The sequence below is a fragment of the Microcebus murinus genome, chromosome 6 (assembly GCF_040939455.1).
Source record: "Microcebus murinus isolate Inina chromosome 6, M.murinus_Inina_mat1.0, whole genome shotgun sequence".
NCBI lineage: Eukaryota > Metazoa > Chordata > Mammalia > Primates > Cheirogaleidae > Microcebus > Microcebus murinus.
Genome location: NC_134109.1, coordinates 13,467,606 through 13,494,861, shown reverse-complemented (window position 1 = coordinate 13,494,861; position 27,256 = coordinate 13,467,606). Strand labels below are relative to the sequence as shown.

At 40.5% G+C, this 27,256-nt stretch overlaps 1 protein-coding gene across 2 annotated transcripts in view; it reads right to left on the bottom strand.

Annotated features, from left to right (window-relative positions):
- RPS6KA5 (ribosomal protein S6 kinase A5) overlaps nt 1-25,660 on the bottom strand; it is a 168,390-nt gene extending 142,730 nt beyond the window's left edge. For both annotated transcript variants that reach the window (XM_012773942.3, XM_076003775.1), the window contains exon 1: nt 25,365-25,660. In XM_012773942.3, the coding sequence (XP_012629396.2) occupies nt 25,365-25,467 (103 nt within the window). In that variant the 5' untranslated portion in view covers nt 25,468-25,660. The remainder of the gene's footprint in view (nt 1-25,364) is intronic.
- Nucleotides 25,661-27,256: the final 1,596 nt, after the last annotated feature.

The window sequence follows — 27,256 nt, the reverse complement described above, 5'->3', positions numbered from 1 at the left end:
ACAAGAGTCACAAATGTGTGGTACCTTGGGACCTATTAGTTTGGGGTCCCACATTGCAGCTATGCCCTGCTCCCCAAGATCCGAGCCTCTACAGCACCCTTTCTTTTCCATTATTGTGCCATTGCTGTGCCCTACAGGGTCAAAAACCACACCTACATCCCAGCTCTCTGAGACTGAGCTGCTGGAACATGCCTCACTAACCCCAGCTTAGTGAGAAAGCTGCATCCATTCACGCCTTGGAGAGTAAACCTGCATCTCAAGTTGTATGTGCTGCATTAGTTTCACAAGACCTTGAGCACAGGAACCTGGCTCCACAGCCACTCTAAGCACTTGAGCCCTTGATCTCAGAGCTGCCGTGGCTACCTGTGAGCCATGTCAGACCTAACATCAAAAGAGATACCTTTGGCTAAGACTCTCTAGCATGAGGAAAACAAGAAAAGGATGATGTCTAAAGTCCTTGCCCTAATAACCTACGCAGCCACCAACACTGCCACAAACTCCTATAACCTAGACCACTGGGGCACCCAAAGTCATCACTAACATTAATCACAACTGAAGAAGCTGTGCAGAGACTACACCACTATGCCTACACAAGACCAGAGCCACTGCACCCTGCCTAACTGGCATCTTCAGGCTTATCTGCAGGTGAAAGTCTTCCCTACAAAAGCCATTCAGCAAAGTTTAGAAGAGGTGATTGCACCAGATATACAGACATCATGGTACAGACATAAGAAACATGTAAAGGCAAGGAAACATGACACCACAAAAAAAAACCACAATAATTCTCCAGTAACTGACTCAAAAAAAATTGGAAGTTTACAAATAGCCTGAAAAAGAATTCGAAATAATGATCCTAAGGAAATTCAGTACGATGCAAAAGAAAAAATAAATACAAATAGATAATTCAATGAAATCAAGAAAAAAATTCATGATATGAATAAGAAACTTGACAAAAAAATAGATAATCATAGAAAAGAAACAAACAGAAATCTTACAGATGACGAATTCAATCAATGAAATAAATGCAACTGAGAACTTTAACAGCAGGCTAGAAAAAGCATAAGACTCTATGAACTTGAAAATAGGTCTTTTGAAATAACTCAGAAAGATTAAAAAAAGGAAGAAGAGTGAAGACAGTCTATGGGACTTAGGGGACACCACTACGTGTACAAATTTTTGCATTATGAATGTTATTTAATGAGAAAATAAACAGAAAAGTACTTAAAGTTTATTTAATGAAATAGCAGCTAAAAACTCCCCAAATTCTGTAAGATACACAGACACTGAAATCTATGAAGCTCAAAAATCTCCAAATAGATTCAACAGAAACAGATCCTCTCTGAAGCACATTATAATCAAACTGTCAGAGACAAAGATAATTTTATTTATTTATTTATTTATTTCAGGAAATTACTGGGGTACAAACATTTTGGTTAGATGTTATGACTTTGCCATATCCCAACCATGATTTGAGATGTATCCTTGCCCCTGCTACAATGCTCACCATGTCCATCAGTTGTGAGTTTACTGACCCCTAACCCTCCTATCCCCAAAGAATATTACTACTGTGTGAGCACCTTAGTGTTGATCAGTCAGTGCCAGTTTGATGGAAAGTACATGTGGTGCCTATTCTTCCACTCTTATGATATCTCACTTCAGAGGATGGGCTCAAGCTCTATCTAGGAAAATATAAGAGGTGCTAGATCACCATCATTTTTCATAATTGAGTAGTATTCCATTGTATACATATACCATATTTTATTGATCCACTCATGGATTGATGGGCACTTGGGTTGTTTCTACATCCTTGCTATAATGAATTGTGCTGCAATAAATATTCAAGCACAGATGTCTTTATTATGAAATGACTTTTGTTCCTTTGGGTAGATGCCTAATAGTGCTACTGTTGGATCAAATGGTAGTTCTACTTGTAGCTCTTTGAGGTATCCCCAAATTCTTTTCCACAGAGGTTGCACTAATTTGCAGTCCCACCAGTAGTGTAAGAGTGTTCCTATCTCTCCACATCCTCACCAGAATTTGTTGCTTGGGGATTTTTTGATAAAGGCCAATCTTACTGGAGTTAGGTGATATCTCATTGTGGTTCTGATTTGCATTTCCCTAATGATTAGAGATGTTGAGCATTTTTTTATATGTTTGCTGGCCATTATTCTGTCTTCTTTTGAAAAGTTTCTGTTCATGTCCTTTGCCCATTTACTAATGAGGTTTTTGGTTTTTTCTTGTTGATTTGAGTTCTAGATAGATTCTTGTTATCAGCCCTTAATCAGGTATGTACAGAGCTTTAAAAGCAGCATGAGAAAAGCCTCAAGTCCCACATAAGGGAATCCCCACTAAACTATCAGTGGACTCCTCAGCAGAAACTTGCAGGCCAGGAGAGAATGGGATGATTTTTTAAAGTGCTGAAAGACAAAGACTGCCAGCAGTAACTAAAACATTGAAACCAGCTGCCTTTTGGAAGATGTCATTTCAAGTGGGGTAGGGAGGTGGGGAGGGCAAAGGAGTGCTGTTTTTCTTGATAATCTTTGAAAAACTACCTGATTTTACAATTATGTGCATGTATTATTTGATTAAAAAATAAAAAAGTAAAATGAAAAATTTTTAATCTCAGCTAAGAATACTATACCTAGCAAAGCTGTACTTCAGAAATGAAGGATAAATAAAGGCACAAGCTATAATAATTCATTATCACTAGACCTGCCTTACAAGAAATGCTTAAGGCCAGGCATAGTGGCTCACGCCTGTAATCCTGGCATTCTGGGAAGCCAAGACAGGAGGACCACTTCAGGTCAGGCATTCAAGACCAGCCTGAGCAAGAGCAAGACCCTGTCCCTACTAAAAATAGAAAAATTAGCCAGGCATGGTAGCGCATGCCTGTAGTCTTGGCTACTTAGGAGGCTGAGGCAGGAGGATCGCTTGAGCCCAGGAGTTTGAGGTTGCAGTGAGCTATGCTTACGCCACTGCACTCTATCGTTGGCCACAGAGCAAGAGACATTCACAATTTGACAGCAGAAAGGGAGATAAATATATAATTACAATGTAGTATAACAAATGTAATTAATAAGGAGAGGTAAAATAGTCAGAACACAAAGAAGCAGCAAATATCTGAGCCTGGAAACTGGAAAACTGTAAGGAAAGACTTGAAAGAAGAGAAGATGATAATTTGAGCTGAGCCTTTAAACGTACAGAGAAACTCCTGGGTTTGAGAAACAATGAAGTCTGACCAATTTCAAATCTCCCCACTCATCTTTAGAAAAAAAAAAACCACACCATAAAACCAATAAAGAGAGCAAATAAAACCACATATGACCCATGCCTTCCACAGTACTAGGAGTCAAAGACTACAAAACCTTCAATTTACCTGTCATAGAAAAACAGACCAAATTCCAACAGAACTGCTGCCACAGCAAACCTGAAGGTTTAGAGACAGGAAGGGAGGCTTACAAGACACTGAAAATGAGTAGAGGGGCATAGAAGACTTAGACAAAGCAAGACAAAATCACCCCCAGAAAGAGTCTAACAGTAAAAGCCAAAATAAAAAACATAGGTCGGGACTTGGTACTTGAAAGCACAGGCTAGGAAAGAGGCTTGAGGGTCACCCTTCTAGAAGCACAACTTCTGAAGTGAACAAGACAGGACAGGCAGAGTTGGAAGCTTGGCAGTGAAAGCAAAGAAGAAATAAGAGGGAAAAATTAAGGATCCATCAGAAACAAGTGAAATGTGATATACCAATCCCGTTCCATCCCCCAGCATGATCCATAAAGGAAACTGAACAGAGAAGGGTGTTATGGAATGCTCTCCATAGGGAATAAACAGATACACCAAAAAAGGCAGACTACAGACACAGAAAACTACTGTTAAAAAAACTCAGAAAATGCTAATCAAAGCATTTCAGCCTTTGTTCTCCCTCCCCTTCTAAAAAAAAAAAAATACCCCATAATAACACAACACTCCAAATTGGATTAAAAATCTTCAAGCAAGCATTTAAGATGGGGGGGAGGGGAAACATCCTGAAGCAGAAATATAAAAACTAAAAACAGAAATGAGCAAACACACAAAAAAAGGAAGAAATGAAGCAAGTTGATTGAACTCAGAAAAGAAACAGAAAATACACATTTTTCAAATAGACTTTAGGGAGTGCATCCCCCCACAATGAAGCATAAGGAAAGGAATGGAATCTATTGGCAAAGGATGAGCATGTGTGTGGCACAACTTGTATACTGGTGAACTATAAAAAACCCACATGGACAGGTAGATAGCACAATATCACTGAGAACTTTGAAAGACAAGCTAAGGCCTATTGATTTCATCTTCAAAGGTGGGAGGCAGTACAATGAAGGAGGAAGAGAACATGTTTTGGTTCAGATGAACTCAGAACAAGCTCTATGCATTTACTTGAGTTGTGCTGATCTGTTTATTATTTTTAATACTCTAAGCCCTTTATGTGTACCCTGTAATTGGATGGACAGATGTGTGGGGGGTGGGTAGATTGATAGGAAGGTTAGGTAAGAAGGTAGTAGACAAAGACACATACACACAACTAACAACTGTACTTGTATGAACCTGGGTTCTTCCCCAAAGCAGAGCATCAGAAAAGGACTTGTATAAAAGTAATTTAACTGGAAGGAGAAGTAAAGGACCACGGAGAGTGAAACTAGCAAGGAGCATAAGCCAACACAAGGGTACCTTATTGAGGTGGGCACTGCTGTGGACAACTGGAGCTCAATCTTGCCATGACTCTCTGATGAATGATTAGAATGCTCTTAGAATAATCTGGGCAAAGACAAGAAGCATTTCTCCACTGGCTCCTGCCCCTCTAGTTAAGGGCTGCCCTAGAGGGATAATTAACTTCTGGCACTTCCAGGCTGCACAGGCCTGCGTGCCCTCCCACCTGTATCCTCTGCTGGGTGGGCACTGGAGAAGCCCTGAGGCAGAAAGGAAAAGATCACAGTGAGCCAGCTTGCTTGAGGCAAGACACTGTGGGGGCAAGGTGAGTCAACATTTGCATAAAAATTTTGAAGATGGCCTGTAATCCTAGCACTCTGGGAGGCCAAGGCAGGAGGATGGCTCAAGGTCAGCATATCAAGACCAGCCTGAGCAAGAGCAAGACCCCGTCTCTACTAAAAATAGAAAGAAATTAATTGGCTAACTAAAAATACACAGAAAAAATACCCAGGCATGGTGGGGCATGCCTGTAGTCCCAGCTACTCGGGAGGCTGAGGCAGAAGGATTGCTTGAGCCCAGGAGTTTGAGGTTGCTGTGAGCAAGGCTGACACCACGGCACTCTAGCCCAGGCAACAGAGTGAGACTCTGTCAAAGAAAGAAAAGAAAAGGAAAAGGAAAGGGGGGGGGGAGAGGGGAGGGGGGTGGGGCGGGGGCGGGGCCGCGGGCAGGGCAGGGCAGGACAGGGCAGGACAGGACAGGACAGGACAGGACAGGACAGGACAGGACAGGACAGGACAGGACAGGAAAGGAAAGGAAAGGAAAGGAAAGGAAAGGAAAGGAAAGGAAAGGAAAGGAAAGGAAAGGAAAGGAAAGGAAAGGAAAGGAAAGGAAAGGAAAGGAAAGGAAAGGAAGAATGAATCTTGAAGATGATGTCAGATTGTACTTAAGAGGAAACTAACAGAATATGGCTCAAATCCCCTCCTACTTCGTCATTGAGTCTTCAAGGAGAGGAGAAGCTAGAGTTGCTACTACATAATGGTGACAGGGAATAATGTATCTTGAACTCAAGGGATATCCCGGGATGTTTCTTGTTGCTTCCATGCCTGGTGAATAATGCTAAACAGGCATTTGCAGCAACCACAGCCCAACAAGTACAAAGCAACTGAAGGCTCAGAATTCCTCAGAGATGAAGGTCTGTATCATACAAGTCAAGTAACATCCTGGTTGGTTGTCCAACTTTCTTCCAATCCTATCATTTCTATGGATACTAGGGAACCTAGTTTCATGGAAGCATCTCCTATCAACTCCAGCCTGGATCCCCTCACCACCCATTCTTTATTACCTTGGTGAATGAAGTATTCTCTCTGGACTCTCCTAAGAAACATGGTTAGATACTGTGTTCTCAGTTACATAAAATAAATCCCTTCTAATTTTCTCTCTCCTCTGAGACTTCTGACCTCAATACTCTACCAAAGCAGTTCTTACATATTTATCTAATTTATTATGGGTCATATTCATGTCCAAGTTTCAAGAAACCATCCCAGCAGTATATTAGGACCAAGTTACTAGGATGTTAAATCCTGAGTTATGAATAGTTCTCTGTGTTAATAAATTCAATGTTAATAAATTCTTCCCTTTCCAGCCTTATTATTCTCCCTCCCCTGTTCTATCCAATGCCTGCAAGAGCCACTTCCCCAAATGTTCCTCCTGTTCCTACTGGTACATATGAGCCAGGCCCTGGAATTATTTGAGTATTTTCTCTCAGAATAAGAACAATGTCATTGACTAGACTTTGCTGAGATTGTATCTAGTTACTGTTCTAGAGACAACAGGCGTACAGGCTGGGACAGACTTACAGGCTGGGACAGACTTCAAAAAGGAAAAAGCATAATCTTGTGAAGTATCCACCTCAATGGGATCTTTGCATGTTCTCCAAACAAGGGAAGGCTGTTCTTGTCTAAAAAGGTATTGATCTTGCCTGTCCAGAGGATTCAGGGAAATTCAAGCGTTCAAGATTCTCAAGTTCATTCACCCAGATGTCCCCTTCTGAGATCTCAGGGTCTTACTTTTCCCATATTAAGGCCCTGACCACCTGTGAAGAGTGTATAGGAGAGGTAGAATCACTATGAATGATATAGAATAATAAAGGACTTCTATAGAGGTTTGGCCTCACACAGGTGTGGGAGTTAGTTAAACAGTCTGTAAAGACTGCTGCTTTTGTATATGGAGCTGAGCCTAAAGACAGCAGGGCAGGCAGTTGGACAGGAAAAATAAAATGAAATGAAATGGGGAGAAGGATAAACTGGAATCCCAAAGATAAGCTGGAACCCATGAGGACAAACAAGACCCCATGTCTGTCTCTCACTACCTTCAGTGATGTGGGTACCCTGCAGAAAACCTGCTAGACCAGGACTCCCAGGGGCTGAAGGAGGTGATCCAACAGGAGCTGCAGGCCTGGCTACTGCTCCACACCAACAATATGACACAGCAGATTGGCAATGTATAGGAGCTGCAATGGCACCTAGTGTCATCACCAACTTTTAGACGTAAAAGAAATCTACACATCTGCTGCTGCTTCACTTCTGCCTTCCAAATTTCACTCAAAATGTCTCTTGTGACCAGTGCTAACCCAGAGTGCAGAAGGGAGTTCTGGGAAACATAATTCCAGTTTAGCTCCAGTTAATACAGTGCAAACCCACCACAGAAGGTATACAGCTCTGCAACCCTTACGATTAAATCTTGGGCCTGATTTTTTAGCATAATCTGTCTTATGGCCACAGGCAAAGAGGATCTCTCCAAATGCTACCATGGAGACCCTCTTTTCACAGCATATCCTGCATTGATAATTGGCTGACCTCTTGTTTTAAAGGTTTCCAAAGCTAAAAGAGATCAGTCCGCTCAGAGTCCTTATAATTCCCACTGTCCTTTATACCACTCAAGTCCAAGAGCTATCACATAACCCAACTCTTCACCTTTCATTCAATGTTAGGCCCACTTCCCCAGTAAGAGGAAGCTAAGAGTCTTAGTAACTGTGCTGTCACACATGCCAGAGGTTATCAGCACCCCCGACCACCAGCCATGGGGTCCTTGTTGCAGTCTCACCAGTGAGTGACCCCCTCCAATATCCCATCTGAAGGGTATGCTTTCTAGAGACACTTTAGGTACTAACTGTCTTAGCCTGGACTCATGTCCACATAGTTTATCTGGAAGGTAATCCCAGTAAGAAGAAGTGAGCAGTAACTTAGAATGAAACAGTAAATAAAAAAAAGTCAATACAAGGATGTACTATCAACTCAATCTAATGTGGAACTTTTGAGGAATGTATGTAATGCCTCTCCAGAATTTTCCACTCTAGGATTAACACAGAGAAGCAATTTTCATCAGCTCCCATATCCCATTAGTTGAAGGATGCCCCATGAGGACATTAACATCCTTATGCTTCTAGGATATACATTTGTGCTTGTTGAACCAGCTCCCACCAGGGTCATAAGCCTTGGAGTAGGTGTGAAAGTCCTGAGACAGAAAGTGAAAAATGTGTAGCATGTGCACTTAAAGCAAGGTGCCATCAACCTGGAATGAGCTTAAGCCCACACTGAACTGTTTGCCACAGCCCACAGCCACAGCTGGACTCCATCTAAAATAAGACAGAGAGTAAAGTGAGATTGTACATCAGAGGTGTCAAAGACAATGCCCATCACAAAGACAATACCCATCAGGTGTGTTGTGAGAACTAAGACAAATAAAATGCTTGGCAGAGACCTGACACATAAAGCTAAATAAATGACAGCTATTACCATTAGGTCAGACACTGAACAAAGACTGTAGCAATGGCAATGGGGAGCAAGAAACAAAGGAGATATTTCAGAGTTATAATTGACACAAATGAGAGAGCATATTGGTAAGTAGGGACAATGGAACAGAGAGGAAGAAATATAGGATGCTTCTAACTAGGGTTCTGGCAGGATGGTGAATAGCAATGCCACTAAATAAAACACGGAAAGCTGGAGAAAGCAGCATTATTTAACTTGGGAGTCTAAGGTACCTGTAGGACTACATAAATGTTTTGCATTCAGTGGGCTGTTGGAAGTAACTGATAAGAAATTCAAGAAAGAGATCTAAGCTGAAAATGGGGGTTTGGAGGGTAGTTTAAGCCATGACAATATTTGCTCTTCCAGGAGAATGTGTACAGTTACAAGAAAAGAGGGCTGACAATGCAGTATAACATTTATGACACAAGCAGAGAGACAGCGGCCAGTGAAAGGAGATGGAACAGTCACTGAAAAAGAACCAGGCAGAAGAGCACTGTCACTAGGCAAAGGGAGGGCAGTACAAACATGAGCACCAACTGCTCTAAAGAAGTTAGATTCAAAGTGAGGCATTGTCACTGGATTAGGAAAACAGGGAGACATTAGTAACTCCAGCGAAAACAGCTTCTGTGGAGTGCTTCAGATGGAAGCCTGATGTTCCAGCACAACAAAGAATGAATGGAAGATAAAGAAGTAGAAACAGGTGGTATAAACTGCTCTTTCAAAAACTGGTGGAGAGGGGGAAAGACAGCAAGAGCCACAGAGGATTTTTTTTTTTTTTTTTTTACAAAAGACTTAAATATGTTTGCAGGAAGAAAAGCTTAAGGATCAGGGAAAGGTTAAAAGAAATGGAGTGAAGTTTCTGAGGAAGTGAAAGATTTCGAAAATAAGCATAAAGCACTATCTGACCCAATTATCTTTATTTAATATGCTTGGGTTTGCTTTTAATATTCCAACTAAGAAATATGTACTTAGCATCTCATTTACTGGGACCAACCTAATAAAGTTGTGAAATACCTTTTCTCATAAAAGCTTGTCTTTTCTTACTCAACATTACAAAACATAAGCTTCTTGGCCCGGCGCGGTGGCTCACGCCTGTAATCCTAGCACTCTGGGAGGCCGAGGCGGGCGGATTGCTCAAGGTCAGGAGTTCAAAACCAGCCTGAGCGAGACCCCGTCTCTACCATAAAAATAGAAAGAAATTAATTGGCCAACTAATATATATAAATATAAAAATCAGCCGGGCATGGTGGTGAATGCCTGTAGTCCCAGCTACTCGGGAGGCTGAGGCAGGAGGATCGCTTGAGCCCAGGAGTTTGAGGTTGCTGTGAGCTAGGCTGACGCCACGGCACTCACTCTAGCCTAGGCAACAAAGCGAGACTCTGTCTCAAAAAAAAAAAAAAAAAAAAAAAAAAAAACATAAGCTTCTTGGACTAATTTAGCTTCAGTCAAAAGGTGACAATTGTATGCAGTGAGAAAAAAATCTTTTTCTGCTATTTGAGTGTTTTTTTTTTCTTTTTGTCAAGGGGAAATAAATTATTTATAAAGCAATTTACCAGATAAGCTCTAATTTAGGGGGTACCCAGTACAGTATTGACAGCATATTACTCTGAAATCTAAACCTTTAATGCTGTCTACAGAGTCCAATTAGCCCACGTCTAGGGAACACATAAGAGCTTGAAAATAAGCTAAATAGCTAGTACATTAGGTCCTTTTAACTGCCAGGTGGTCAGCTATTCTGAAGATGTTTAGATTTGTGGCTGGGCCTCAAACCATGTCTCTGGACAGCATTCTGTTGGATGCAGAACAAAGTTATATTTAATATCTGTGTACTTTAAAACAATGCTGCCCACTTTTCCCTTATTGCTGGGGTCACTTACCTTGAAGACTCACTGTACCCTTGGTGTATAAAACGGCAGTGTTTACTTATCCAACTGATTTTGGAATTACATGATTCAGCCAGTATGAAAACTGAGTCAATAAGAAAACAAATGCTTATAAAGCAGTAACAAACAGTCTGTTTTTCCAATACGTGTACTAAATAAATTTAACTTAGAAGAACTGAACTAAATATAAAACACTTCAAAAAGGAGAAACAGAACATTAAGCTTACTAAGAATTTTGGCATGATCCAGAGAACATGTTCAGGGAACTGACCTCTGTGGAAAGCACAGAAGCATTTCAATGGCTATGCCTGAAAACCTCTTAGTTGTTCTACAACATTCTAAAACCTTTCATTTTATAGCATATAAATTTTCTGCCAACTTTCTGTGTTTTTCTACATCTAAGAATTTTTTAAAAGACCAGAGTAACAATTGTCTAATACAAGGAAGCTATTTTTCTCTTCTTGAATGAAGAACTGCCTTTTCTTCACAATTCATAGAGAAGGAAAAAACCCTGCACTCAAAACTCCCATATCTTCCTGCCAACAAATCCATAAATGCACCTGTACCCTCTGCCTCTTCCCTCCTATTATAGTAACAGAAGCAGTTCTCTTATCAAAAGCCAATCTTCCCCTCCGATGCCCAGGGGCACTACATCCCATCCCCCTTCTTGAGAACCCTGACACCACCATCTACCCTGTTTGCCAGTCTCTCTCTCTCTCTCTGCAACAAATCCAGGCTAGTAGTACTTAAGCATACTCTAGCATCATTCATCTTAAAACAAGGAAACAAAAAATAAATGCTCCCTGAATTCCACATTCCTCTCTGGCTAAGTCCCTCTCTGTAATCTCCTCTAGAAGCAAGTCTCAAAAGTTGTTCTCACTTGCATTCACTCCTCAACCCATTCTAATCTGGCTTCTCCCAACAAATCTCCACCAAAATTGCTCTGAGAAGGCCATTAGGTGCTCAGTCAAATATGACTCTCCTCCACCCTTAAAGCACCTTCTCTCCTTGGCTTTCGTAACACCACAACTTTCCTAGCTTTTCTCTTGCTTTTTCTTCTGGCTGTTCCTCCTCTCTATCCTTTCTTAGCAACTCTTTTTCTATCCATTCTTTACATTTTGGAGTTTTTCAGGGCTTATTTCTGAGTCCTCCTCTTTTCCCTTCTTCAATCTTTCCTAAGGTGATCTTACCTACCACCTTGGCTTTAAGTGTCATCTAAATGTCAATGGTGCTAAGATTTTTATCTGCAGGCCAGACCTCTTCTCCAAGCTCCAGACCCATATCCCACTGATGCCACTAAGCATGGTGCTTTAGATGGGCCTTGGGGCCAAACTACCTGGGTCTCAAAACCAATTCTACTTATTTCTTCCTGGGTAACCCTGATCAAGTCAATGACCACTCTAAGATTCAATAACCCCATCTATAAAATTGGAATAATAATAATAACAGTACTCATCTCATAGTGTTGCTGCATGGGTTAAATGAGTTTATGAAAGCACCTACTATGCAGCACATTATCCATGGCTACTATTACTACATATGTCCAATCAAAATATGTCAAAGGCACCTCACACTTACTTTGATTTGTACAAAACTGGATCCTATCTTTTCTGCCCACCCCTATATGCATCTCCTCCGGTTTACCATCTATGAATTCCAAGGCAGAATTCTAAGACGATCCCAATCACCCTAGCCATTGTATAATCTCATCCCCTTGAGTGAATACAATGAAATCTCATTCTTGTGATAAAGGGATTCTGCAGATATAATTAAGGCCCCAAATCAACTGACCTTATAAGAAAATTATCCTAACAGGCCTGATCTAATCACACGAATCCCTTTAAATCTAGGCCTAAAGGTCAGAGAAGGAGGTACAGAAGCCAGGGAGTTTGGTAAAGTTTGGTAAAGACTTGACATACTTTTGTTAGTTTAAAGATGGAAGAGCCACAAGAGAAGGAAGGTAGGTAACCCCAGCTGACAGCCAGCAAGGAAACTGGAGCCTTGAGCTGACAACTACAGGAACTGAATTCTACCAACGGTAAGAATGAGCTTGGAAATGGAATTTTACCCAGAGCTTCCACACGAGAACTCAGTCTGGCTAACACAGTGATTTCAGCCCTGAGCAGAAAAGCCAGCCATTCGTGAGGACTTATAACCTAGTGAACTGTGAGCTAATAAATGGATGCTATTACAAGCTGCTAAATTTATAGTAATTTGTTATGCAGAAATAGAAAATTAATATACCATCTCAATAAATGGCATCTTCAAACACACATTTGTTCCAACCAGAAAACCCCCATATCAATACAACACCAAGTTCTGCCGATTCTTTCTCCTAAATACATCTCAAATACATGCACAATTCTTAATCTCGATTGTTACCCAATCCAAACCTTTATATTCCATTTAAACTTCTGCAATAGTTCCCTAACTGGTATCCCTTTACACATTCTTCCCACTCTCCTCACAGAAAATAAGAGTCATTTATTTTTTACAATGCAAACTAATTTCATCAATTCCCCAACTGAAAATCCTTCAATGGCTTCATATTGTACTCGATGGCTGAACACCTTGTCATAACCTACAAAACCCTGCATGAAATGCCCAGGGCTACCTTCTCAGCTCCATTTCCTGTCCTGCTTGGACACCAGGCTTAAGCCAGAGGCCTTTCTTCCATTAACCCCAGTATGCCAAGCCATTTCCCACATGAGGACCATCTGTGTTGCTTCCTTTGACAGAAATGCTTTGTTCTCCCGGATTCCTCAGCCTGTGAGAGCCGGGGCCTCAGCTTAAACGTTACTGCTTCACAGAAGCTTTTCCTTGTCCCTCACACAATGGGAGGCAGCCCTGTTAGGTTCTCTCACAGAACCCTGTACTTAACAGAGTTTATCACAATTGCAATCAGATGGTTAGTTAGTGATTAGGTATTTAAGGTCTTTCTCTTAGGTTATTATTCAATAAGGGTGGCAGCCATGTCTAACTTGCTCCCTACTAAAACCCAATGTCTACTATAGTAGGGTGGCAGACACACAGTAGCAATTCAATAAATCCTTGATGGATGAATAAAACTGTGGCTGTTTTGCCCAACTCATACATAGCAAAATTAAGTCAAAGTTATGAGTTTGATTTGTGTGTGGCTTCATTAGATTTGTTCTATTCTAGCCTTAACTGTGACCTTTCCTTAGAAATGACATTACTAGAAAGGGAAAACACGAGTAAGATCATGGGAGTGGTAAAGCTAAGTCTCAGTGTTCATGTTCTCTTCATGCAGCATCATATTTAGACATGAAGTGCAACATTATCTTTATCACAGTTTTTAAATAATTTTCCCTTTAGAAAAAACACATAACTCACTTCAGATTATTATTGATGTGGTCAAAGGAGCAAGTGCTTCAGTTGACAAATTTTCCGGGTAATGATGGGATAATATTCCACTTATATAGGGAAGTGTGTGGTACAAACAGACCTGTGTATGATCTCTACCTTTCTGCCTCTAGCATTCTTTTAGTATGCCCTTTTTTATTGATTTATCATTATGTATTTTATATAAAATCAAAAGTGCTTCTAATTGGAGATGTTATTTTTTTCTTTTTTCAAAGAAATATAAAAATTGCATGATCATATAACAAAGATTTTATTTAAGAAGCAAAACACTGGATAGAAAGTTAAGTATCTCCCTATATTTTCCAAATTACTAATGGTATGTATAAGTTTTTATATAAATGTACTTATTTAATTATATGTTTACATAATCCTTTCTTGGTCCAGAAAAGATGTAAGGCAAATCAGCAGAATTAATTAAAGCATAAGAAAAGAAGGAAGAATAGGGGTACAAATGGCACCAGGATGAGACTCAAGATGGATGTCAAATCACACTTTTAGGTAGTGGAGGCCTGATATTTGAAGCTTTCTAGCCACCAGTGTGATCAAAGAGGTCTTGCTGAGGGACCCACTCAGAGCGTTCCCATGTAAAACAGAATAGCTGGTCAAAAGCAACACAGCCAGGCTTGGTACTAAGATCAGAAAGGAATGTCTCTTTGAGGATTCCTTAGAGAGGATACCATTCTACTTCTACAAAGAATGACACTTGTTACCATATTCTGTTAAAATAGTTGTTTAATTAACTGAATGTTTCATGTTCTGCTATCACAGTTAGTCACCCATACCTGGGGCAAAATTATCTCTTGGCTCATCCAATCTTATGTAAAGTGTATTAGTTTCCTATTGCTGTGGCAAAAAATTAACATAAACTTGATGGCTTATTAACAACACCAATTTGTTTCTTATAGTTCTGCAGATCAGAAGCCTGAAACTGTATCTTACAGAGCTAAAATCAAGGTGACAGCAGATCTGTGTTCCTTCTGGACACTCTAGGAGAAAAGCTGTTCCCCATCTTCTATAGGCTGCCTGCATTCCTTAGCTCATGTGGCCTTCCAGCGATGGCATCACTCTAATCTCTGTCTCCTCATCACATCTCCTTCTCTTTGTCTCCCTCTGCTTCCATCTTCACATCACCTTCTCTGGCCCTCCTGTATCCCTCCTCTAAGGCCCCATGATTACATTGGGCCTACCTACATAACTCAGAATAAACTCCCCATCTCATGATACTTAATCACATCTGCAAGGTCTCTTGTGCCATGTAAGGCAGCATACTCACAGGTTCCAGGGATCAAGATGTGGACATCTTAGGGGATGGGGGGTAGATGGTCATTATTCAGCCTACTACACAAGACTTAATCTGATTTACCTGTTTCCAGCTACCTAAATTGTAAAGATGGTGTCAGAAAAATCTACATCACAATAAGATCCACAAATGGAAAACTTAATCAAAAAGTTTTTTAAATACAATAGTTAATAATAGAATTCTTTTAAGTACCAAATTCACTTTCTATATTCCAAATAATGATATATAAAATTATTTACACAATTTTTGTCAAGAAGACACTGATTATATAAAAAGAAGCACACCTACACAAAAATTTGAGTGCGAAATAAAATAAATGCAATATCAAGAACTGTACTAAAAATCAGGAACTTTACCTCCCTGTTCTCCCTGTAGTCAAAGGGGAGGATGCCTACTGATTATTTTCTTTAAAAGGAAAAAAGAAAAAAGTAAGACAGCCAGCTCACTCACAACTTTAGGAATATATAAAATACAGAGAACTTGATTTTTGGAGGAACAGCTACACCTGAACCAGAGGGACACTGTTAGAAACAAACATAATGAGGGCAAGATTCTATTTTAGACCCTATTCATCTTCCCTGACAAACAAGATCAATGTAGGAGTGATCATACTTTCTAGGTGCATAGAGAGATCTGTAAATCATTATGGGAGCTCAAAGGAGATAACTGTGACAACCCCTCCCTCCCACAGCATTTCAGGATTGACATCTCTCAACAGTGTATTTAATTGTGAAGCTTCAACCAACACATGAGATTATTATGTTAGATTGTTCCCTAGAGGAGCTTTCACCAAGAATCAGCTTCTTTCTCACAGGGAAGAATTCAACCCTGCCCATCAAACCACTTATGTCTCCAGGAAGCTGAGGTTTCAGGATGCTTCCTTGCTTTGCAATAGTGGTTAACATTGGGTCTGATATAACATTAGACTTATTACTTAAGGTTTTTCCCTCTACAGACTATAAATACAATATACACTTGAATCCCCCTTGACTTAAGGGCTGAGATGCCACCTTCTTTGCCCCAGTAGATCATTTTCTTAATCACTAAAATTCATGTTAGACAGTTAAGAAGGGATTTTCTTTTAAGGTCTGGGCTCTAGGGAATCAAGTTAGGGTACTGTGAATAACCTATCCATATTTTAACATTTCCAATGTATCTTATAAAAGTAAAGATAGAGTGCAAGTTCTGCCTACTATTCTCGTAAGGAAAGTGTGAAAAAAGGGACAAGTAGTATAAAAAATACACACACATATAGTCACGTGTCACTTAACAGAGATACATTCTGAGAAATGCATCGTTAGGTGATTTTATAGTTGTGCCATCATCATAGAGTGTTACTTACATAAACCTGGATGGTATAACCTGTGATTATACACACCTAGGCTATATCGTATATAGACTATTGCTCCTAGGCTACAATTCTGTACATGTTAATGTACTGAATACTGTAGGCAACTGGAACACAATGTTAAGTATTTGTGTATCTAAACATAGAAAAGGTATTACAATCTCATGGGACCACCATCATATGCAGCACATGAGTACATATATTAATATTTATACATGTAGAGTATAAAGAGGAGAGGTGCACTTTACTCACAGATAGCTAAGACTATCACTGAAATCTTTCAAAGTATCTTACTGTAGATAATGGTTATGTTCCTCAAGAGCTAATCATTTACATCATTCAAAAAGCATCAGGGAACTGTTTTTATCAATGGATTCAACATGAATCCTTTGGTAAAACAGAATGATCTTTTAAAGTAAAACACCACTCATGACTTTTACCTATACCAGGATTTCCACAGAAATTCCACAGAAATTCCTTAATGCTGCTAAGTACTTTGGATATCACTCAGTCTAACACCTTTACTTTATAAATGAGAAAACTTGGGCTCAGAAAGGCAAAATGATTTATCCCAGGTCACACAGCAAATCAGGGGCACAATTAGAACTACATGCCACCTTATACTTCTGTTAAATCTTTACTTAAAAGACTCTCTATATGGATGCCAGTAACCAAACAGATAAGATATTTAGTTGGTGGCTGAAATCAATCAAAGAATATTTTAGGGAAATGAGACAGAAGCATCACTGAAAAAGAAAACTACAAAAATCCTTAACAAAATACAAGCAAATTGAATCCAAAACAAATAAGGATTATATATCTTGACCAGTGGGATTTATCCCAGGAATACAAGGTTGGCTTAACATCCAAGAATTAATTAATGCAGGGCGGGCGCTATGGATCACGCCTGTAATCCTAGCACTCTGGGAGGCCAAGGTGGGCAGATTGCTCAAGATCAGGAGTTCGAAACTAGCCTGAGCAAGAGCGAGACCCCATCTCTACTAAAAATAGAAATAAACTAATTGGCCAATTAGAAAAATATAGAAAAAAAATTAGCCAGGCATGGTGGCACGTGCCTATAGTCCCAGCTACTCGGGAGGCGAGGCAGGAGGATAGCCTGAGCCCAGGAGTTTGAGGTTGCTGTAAGCTAGGCTGACCCCACAGCACTCTAGCCCAGAACAGACTGAGACTCTGTCTCAAAAAAAAAAGAATTAATTAATGTAATACATTATATCAAAAGAACAAAAACCAAAAACCACATGATCATCTCAAAAGAGACAGAAATAGCATCTGTCAAAATCCAAAATGGTTTCATTACAAAAACACTCAACAAACTAGGAATACAAACAAACTTCCTCAACCTGATAAAGGGAACCTATGAAAAACCCACAGCACAGCTTATACTCAGTGGTAGAAGACTAAAAGCCTTCCCCATAGGATCAAGAACAAGACAAGGATAACTGCTCTTGCCAATTCTATTAAATACTACCCAAGGCGATTAAGCAAGAAAATGAAACAAAAGGCATCCAGACTGGAAAGGAAAAAGTAAAACTATCTCTATTCATGGCAAACATAATCTTATAAACAGAAAACCCTATGGCATTCACTAAAAAACTATTATAATAAGCTAGTTTAGCAAGGTTGCAAGACATAAGATCAATATACAAAAATAGTGTCCAATCCAACAATGAAATTAAGAATAATTCCTTTTACAATAGCATCAAAAAGAATAAAATGCTTATGAAAACATTTAACAAAAGAAATGCAAATTTATACTCTAAAAACTAGAAAACGTTGAAAAAAATTAAAGAGCTAAATAAATGGAAAGATATCCATGTTCATGGATCATAAGACTTAACACTGCTAAGATGGCAACACTCCCAAAATTGACCTGCAGATACCATGCAATCCCTATCAAAATTCCACCCAGCTGGTTTCTTTGCAAAAACTGACAAGCTGATCATAAAATTCATATGGAAACTCAAAGGACCCAGAATAATCAAAACAATCTTGAAAAAGAACAAGGTTGGAAGACTCACACTTCCCAATTTTAAAACGTACTAAAAAGTAAGTAAGCAATACAGTGTGGTACTGACAAAAGGAGAGACAGATCAGTGGAACAGAAATGAGACTCTAAAATAAATAAATGCACAAATTTAGGTCAATTGGTTTTCAACAAGGGTGCCAAGACAACAAAATGGGGAAAGAACAGTCTTTTCCACAAATGGTGCTGGGTCAACTGGATATCCACATGTAAAAGAATGAATTTGGATCACTTTGTCATACCATATACCACAATTACCTCAAAATAGATCAAAGATCTAAATGTAACAGCAAAAACCATAAAACTTTTTGAAGAAAACAGAGGCATAAATCTTTGCAACCTTAGATTAGTCAACAATTTCTTAGATATAGCACAAGAAAAAAAATTGAAAAAAAGATAAATTAGATTTCATCCCAATTAAAGACTTCTGTACATCTAAGGACACCATCAAAAAAATGAAAAGACAACTCCTTTTATGGAAGAAAATATCTGCAAATCATATTTCTAATAAGAAACTGGTACCTAAAATACAAAAAGAACTCTCATATCTTAGTAACAAAAAAAGACAATTAGCCAATAAAAAAATAGGTAAAGGATCTAAATAAACATTTCTCCAAAGGTATACAAATGGCCAATAAGCACATGAAAAGATGCTTGTCATTAGTCATTAGGAAAATTGAAATCAAAACCACATGAAAGGTTTAATGTGGGAAAACTCTTATAGACATCAGACTAGGCAAAGAATTTAAGAAGAAGACCCCCAAAGCAATCACAGCAGCAATAAAAATAAATAAATGGGACCGGATCAACATAAAAAGCTTCCAAGGAAACTACCATTAGAGCAAATAGACAACCTACAGAATGGGAGAAAATATTTGCATGCCACACATCCGATAAAGGGCTGATAACAAGAATCTATATAGAACTTAAGAAAATTAACAAGAAAAAATCGAACAGCCCCATCAAAAGTGGGCAAAGGACATGAATAGAAACTTTTCAAAAGAAAACAGAATAATGGCCAGCAAACATATAAAAAAGTGTTCAACATCTCTAATCATTAGGGAAATGCAAATCAAAACCACAATGAGATATCACCTAACTCTAGTGAGAATGGCCTTTATCAAAAAGTCCCAAAACAACAAATGCTGGCATGCATGTGGAGAGATAGGAACACTCCCACACTGCAGGAGGGACTGCAAATTAGTACAACCCCAGTGGAAAGTAATCTGGAGATATCTCAAAGAGCTAAAAATAGAAATACCATTTGATCCAGCAATCCCACTACTAGGCATCTACTCAAAGGAAAAAAAGATATTCTATAATAAAGACATATGCACTCGAATGTTTATGGCAGCAAAATTCAGAATTGCAAAGATGTGGAAACAACCCAAGTGTCCATCAATACATGAGTAGATTAATAAAATGTGGTATATGTATACTATGGAATACTACTCAACTACAAAAAGCAATGGTGAACTAGCACCTCTTATATTATCTTGGATAGAGCTTGAGCCCATCCTTCTAAGTGAAATATCACAAGAACGGAAAAACAAGCACCACATGTACCTGCCATCAAATTGGTACTAACTGATCAACACTAAGGTGCTCACATGGAAGTAATATTCATTGGGTGCTGGTCAGGCAGGGAGGGGGTGTTGGGGGAGGATAAACCCACAACTAATGGATGTGAAGCACACTGTATGGGGGAAGCTACAGCTACATGCTTGTAGCTCTGGCTTGGGCGAGGTAAAGGCATTATATGTAACCAAAATGTTTGTGCCCCCATAATATTCTGAAATTAAAAAAAAAAAAAACCTCAATTAACACACACCCACACAAACATTAAATGAAGCTTTAAATATTAAAAAAAAAAAAACATGAAATATCACTTCACATTCCCTAGGATAGCTATAAGCAAAAAGAAAGATAATAACAAGTGTTGGCTAGGCTCTGAAGAAAGTGGAGCCTTCATGCATTACTGGTAGGGATATAAAATGGTACAGCCACTTCGGAAAACAGTTTGGCAGTTTCTTACAGAGTTAAACATAGATTTACCAGGTGATCTGGCAATTTTACTTTTGGTATACAATCAAGAGAAATGAAAACATAGGACCATACAAAAGCTTGTCCATAAATGTGCATAGCAGTACTATTCACAATAGCTAAAAGGTGAAAACAAGCCAAAAATGATGAATAGAAAAACAAAATACGGTATATTCACACAATGGAATACAATTTGTCAACCAAAAAAAAAAAAAAAATGAAGTACTCAGACATGCTACAAAATGGATGAATCTTGAAAACGCTATGTACAGTGAAAGAAGCCGGTTTAAAAGACCACAACTGTATAATTTGATTATATGAATTCCATAATAAGAATATACAGAAATAGGAAACAGATTAGTGGTTGGCCAAGGCTGGGAACAGGTGGTGGGGATGTATAATTACTGATGTAAATAGGTATGAGGTTTCTTTTTAGGGTGATAGCAATGTTCTAAAGGTATTAGATTGTAGTGATGTTTATATATCTCTGTAAATATGCTAAAAGTTGTTGACTTGTACACTTAAAACAAGTGGATTTATGGTCTGTAAATTACATCTCAATAAAGCTGCTTAACAAAAAAGACATTGTGGGTTCCACCTATATCCCTCTCAAGTCACTTGTTCTAGGGAAAACCAGCTGCTATGTCACGAGAACACTCAAGTCACCTTATGGAGAGGTCCACATGGCAAGGAACTGAAGCATCCTGCCAACATGTGACAGAGCCATCTTGGAAGGGGAAACACAACCCTCAAACAAGTCTTCACGTGACTACAGTCCTGGCTAACACCTTGACTACAACATCATGAGAGTCCCTGAGTTAGAACCAACAAGCTAAGCAACTCCTGAATTAAATCCAAAGAATTAAATCCAAATTAATCCAAAGAAATCATGTTGCTTTAAGCCACTAAAGTTTGGAGACATTTGTTATACCACAATAGATAAACTTCCTCAACCCTTTTCTCAGTGGTAGGCTCCCTCTCTCCTAACAACAGGCATCTAAAGAAATATTTTCTCAGTAACTCTTCTTCTAAAAGTTTAGTTTACTCTCATCTATATATTAACTTTAGTTGCTATCATGTTAGAAGAACATGATCCCATCTCCTTGCCTTGACTGAATGATCTGAAAATGGACACCTGACCAAAGCCAGACCAGAAAACTCCTTTCCTAAGATTTTCGTAACTGAAGATGAGAAGAAGGCAGTGTCTTTCCAGTATCTGAAGCTGCAAGATGTAAAACTTGGGGTGTAGCAGCATGATATTTCCCATGTGGGAAAAGTTGGACAGCAAGAGAAGAATAAAGCCATCACATAGAGAAAAGCAGAGATTCACGATGGAGAGAATACAGACAATGGTAAGTCTCTGGTTCCAGTGATTCCTGATGCAACCTTGTCCTTCCAGTGGAGAGACCACATATATCTCATAACCCCAGCATTTAAAATAGAACCCAGTACATAACAGGAATAAAATATTTATTGAACAAATGAATGGGTAAGATAATATGTTTCTAATAATATCCCTCCCTTTTTTGTTGTTGTTCAACAGTTAGGCTAAAAGTCTTAACCTCTTATTTGCTACCTTTATACTTTGTATCCATATGTCATTTTACTTACGATAATGCATCTTAATTATTGGTTTATATGGCCTCTTCCTACCAGAGGACAAGACATTTTCTTAGTCATTTTTGGTATCATCAGTACCATGTAGAACAGAAAACGGAAAGTACTCAAGAAATATGTTTAACTGAAAGGCTCAATCCTACACTTTTCCTTCTTCAGTTTTTATATTCACCAATTTATGTTATCAATTTATCAACCACCTAACATCTGCAAGGTACTGGTAATATAATAAACTCACTCCTGGATTTTTATTCATTTGATGGATTCGTTCAACAAATAATCTGAATGCCTACCATACATCAGGGGCTACAAATTGACAAAGGACACGGTGTCTATCCTCAAGGATCTTACAGCCTAACACAGACAAGTAATTGTATTATTTAAAGTATTGTGTATTAAATGTTACTGAAGAGATATATGCAGGTTGTGAAGCAGCAGCCGGGATTACAGAAAGTTTACATTCTACATGAGAAAGCAGGACATATACAGAAAAACATAATAGCCAGGCAATGTGACACAGGCTAAAAACCAAATGAGTGATTTGTTTTAAAAACTACACTAGGTTAATACACACATTAAGATTCTGTTACAGAGTGATTTTTAGATGTACATTCAAACATTTCCTGAGTACCTACTTTGTGCCAGGCATCCTGCTTTCCAACAGTGTCTATTCAATTCCCACATTTTGTAAATGAAAGAAGTCAGTCTGAAAGGGTGAAGTGACTTGCCCAAGTCTACAAGCTCGTAAATAGCAGAGCCGGGATTTATAATTATGTCTTCCAGGCCAGGTGCAGTGGCTCACGTCTATAATCCTAGCACTCTGGGAGGCCAAGGCAGGAGGATAGCTTGAGCTCAGAAGTTCAAGACTAGCCTGAGCAAGGGCAAGACCCTATCTCTACTAAAAATAGGAAATTAGCTGGGCATCGCGGAGCATGCCTGTAGTCCCAGCTACTGGAGGGCTGAGGAAAGACGACTGCTTGAGCACAGGAGTTTGAGGCTGCAGTGAGCTACAATAATACCACTGCATTCTACTCAGAGTGACAGAGTGAGACTCTGTCTCAAAAAAAAAAAAAAAAACAGAATTATGTCTTCCAACTCCATGTCCAGATATGCCATACCATTCATTCTACACAACTGGAGTGATTTCAATGCCCTTTCATGTTACTTTTTGGTTCACCCAATAGCATACAATAAAATGTTCAGCACAAATGAGCAATCACCAACTGCCAGCTTGATATAACTATATGCTTGTCCACATTTTGAGAAGGGTCCACATCAGATCAGATTACTTTGGTGCCTATTATAGTATCATGTGCTGATAGGAGTGCAGTTGGCTGAAGCCAAGCAACTCTTTCAAGTTATATTTTAACAGTGTTTTGACCACCATATCCGGTCAGTTGTTCCAGTATTCAGCAATAAATCAAAATGATTGTTCATTTCCTTTGACAGTTAACAGTACTAATGAATTCAGTATAATCTCACCATCCATCAGAAAAATTTCTAAAATGCATACTTGAAGCTGATGATTCACACAGTTAGTAGAGAAAGGGAAATAAAGCAGTACTCATTGTTTTCTACAAAACTAGCATTGTTTGCAAAATCCAGAAACTGAGCAGTTGGTCGACTACTAATAACAAGTAGGTTGCTCCTTGGTAATTTAGCAAAAAGCTGCTCATTGCACCATGGCCATTGGCTGAGGAGCATATGACTTCAAATAGCATTTGCTGTACTGTATGATTCCACATACATAAATCAGTGAATCATTATGTAAGATTTGAAAAAAAATCAAAAATTCAAAATCTTCATGCCAGAAAGCACCAGACCCTGAGCCTGGTACAAATCAGATATTAATACTGCATAAACAAATACTGAGTGAATTACTTAATAGCCCTTTGAAAACATCAGTTTTCTATAAAATTGAAAGAAAAATCACACCAGCTGAACCTACACAGGTTATGTTAGGAACTCAAATATATTACGGAATAACTGGCTCAAGATATATAAAAGATTCACAATGACCAAAAAAAAAAAATGTTTCGAAATGTTCACTTAAGTAAGCATGAATTTGCTATCTCTCTTAAATTAAGTCACCATACTGACACCCAATAGAATGCTAATCAGCAATCCCAGGAGAAATAACAAAAACTAAAAGAACTGGTGAACAGAGCTAACTTTACAGTCTTTTCAAAACAGAAACAAGATGTACTAAGTGTACACCTGAAACCTGCCATTTAAGCTTTGTGGCTACATAATAAAAGAATATCCCAAAATGCCAAAGAAGCTGTGTCAAAAGCCTTACATACAAGAATATTTATTAATAAAAGAATGACTCATTAAAATGTATTAATCTGTTCAGAAGAAAAAGTATCTCCAATACGGGACTTGGGCTCCAGAAACACCACCCCAAATTGCACTTACTGATCGGTCCGATTAAGCATTTTCCAAATGAACAACCCAGACCTACACATGAATAAAGTAATTTAACAATCAAGAACAACTCTAGCGATCTCAAACATTAGAATGTAAGCGCTTAAGCCTGCTAGTTGGTCCCTTTTACCTAGAGCTTTAAATTCGCAGAGCCTCATCCCAAGAGACCTCTGGAAGGAATTCGAGGCCAAGCATAGTATTTCATGACGATCGCAAATAAAAGCACTCAATCCCTGGAGCCCGCAATCCCTCCTTATCTCAGTAGAGACCGGACTCGTTAAAAGCCCGAGGGACAAGCCCCCCCTCGGCTTATCTGCAACGGGACCACAGCACCTCAGGGGACCGTTCCACAACCCCCACCCGGAACACCTGGAGCGGAGCAGAGGGGCGGAGAAGGGAGCCACGCTCCAAAACAAAGCGCCGCTCTCCCCACGTCCAGGAAGGCGCACCTTTAGCCCTAGACAGGATGCAGTGACAGATGTGTCACCTGTGCGGGAACGGGGGAGCAAAGACATCCTCGGAGACTAGTGCCACAGGCAGCGACCGGGCGCTACTGCGAGGGCCCCGACACCCGGTGCCGCCGCTCCTTACCGGGCTCGGGAAAACTTTCGGCCACCTCCCCCCGGGCGCGCCCCCACCTCCCGGGACCCCCGGGGCCCCCGCCCCGCCCGCGAGGCCCCGCCCCGGGCCCGCCCCTCCGCGCCCGAGACTCCGGCCCGCGGCCGCCACGCTCCCCGGCCCCGCGCCCCCGGCCCCGCGCGGGCACCCGCGTGCCCCCGGAGCGCGCCCCCGCGCCGGGGCCCGGCCGGCAGAGGGCGGGGTCGCTCACCGGTCCGCAGCTCGTGCTTGACAGTGAGGAGCTGCTCTCCCCCGCCGCCGCCGTCCCCGCCGGTCCCCGCGGCGCCGCCACCGCTGCCGCCCTCCTCCTCCATCTTCTCCTTTTTTCTGATCCTGCGGGTCGCTACGAGGGGAACCCGGGAGACAGCGGACGCCCGTGCCCTCACAGCCCCTGCTGCAGCCCCAGGAGCCGCGGTGCGGCGGCTCCAGAACTCGGACGCAGAGACGAGTCTCTTTCCCGCTCTGGCCGCACGGCTGGCTCCGCGCCTCCTCCCCCTTCGGCGGGCACCGCTAGTACCGCGCAACCAAACCGCCCCCTGCTCCACCGCCGCCGCCTCCTCAGGCCGCTCCGCCCACAGCCAGCAAGGTAGAGGAGCCATTCGAGCCGCCATCGCTTATTGGGCACAGGGCGCGCGCGTTCGCCAACGGCGTTTCCCATTGGGCCATCCTCCATGACGTTTCACGAGCCGCTCCGCCCCGCTCCTCGAAATGTTGTTGCTTGGCGGGGAGGCAGGAGAGGGAGGAGCGTGGCTACTCGGATTGGTAAGACCCAAGCTTCTGCCCCGCCCATACCCTTCGGTGCGCACGCGCAGTCAAGACCCTCCCTTCCCTGACCTCCCCAGAACGGTCACACCCCTTATTCCCCAGCTTCGATCTGTTAGTAAACAGAGTCTAGTAGTCAGGAGGCGCTCCGGGCCTATGATTGGCTACTGCTGAAAGAGGCGGGGAGGGATGATTGGAACGTTTGGTCCGCCAATCACCGTGGACAGAGGAGGGGCCTGGAGGGAAGCGCTTGTCACCCACGTGTTTGCACACAAGCCCAAGGGTCCCAGACAGCGATCCGTAGGTATGTGATCATCTGGAAGCTAGCCTGCCCTAAAAAGATGTTACTTGCTCTAGTGAACCCTAAACAAGTCAAGTGGAGTTTGTGCTTAAATACAGGTAGTTCTTAAAAATTCACAGTCACAGCTCCGGATGAGGAATTTTGCAAAGGCGAGACATTTCCATTTTGTACAAGATTCTTCCTAGGCGCCAAGTCCTGCCCCTAAGCAGCTTTCGGTAGAACGAGAGAAACAATCTTTGTATATAGACAAAAACTATAAGGCAGAATTTGAAATAAAACAATCGTACAAAGCGTTAGAGAATCTCACAGATGGCAATAATTATTCTCAGCGGAGGAGCTGGGAAAGACTTTTAGGGCAAGGAGGCATTTGAGATAACCAACTTAAAGGATGGGTAAGACAGAAATACTAGCAGCAGACATTTCACACAGAGATGATAACTCAGCGTAGGCCTGGAGTAGAAAAGGCAAGGGTGGATTCAGTGATTGCTAAGGCTAGATGGAAGTAGGATATAAGATATACAGCTGAAAAGGTAAAGTATGGTAAAAATAATGGAGAACCATGAATACTGTGCTAAACAGTGCAGATTTTATTTAGTACACAATGAGGAACTGAAGGGAAGAGGAGAAAGATAGCAGGGCAGGAATACTGTTGCAAGGGGAGAGCTAATGGAAGCCTAATTTCTGGTAGCAGACATGAAAATAAGAAAAGAGGCTTAAAGATGTACACTTAGACATAATTCACATAGAAATGACCTTTTAAACTAAGCATGGATTAGATCAGGGGTCAGCAAACTTTTTTCTAAGGGTTAGTTCATAAAATATTTGAGGTTTTGAGGGCCCGTGTGACTCCTTTCACTACTCAACTCTGCCATTGTAGCTGGAAAGCAGTCATAGGCAATAAATACACTAAATGGTATGGCAGTGTTCCAATAGAACATTTTTTTATGGACATTGAAACTTGAATTTCACTTAACTTTCACATGCCACAATATAGTCTTCCAATTCTTTTTTCAATCATTTAAAAATGTAAAAAACCATTC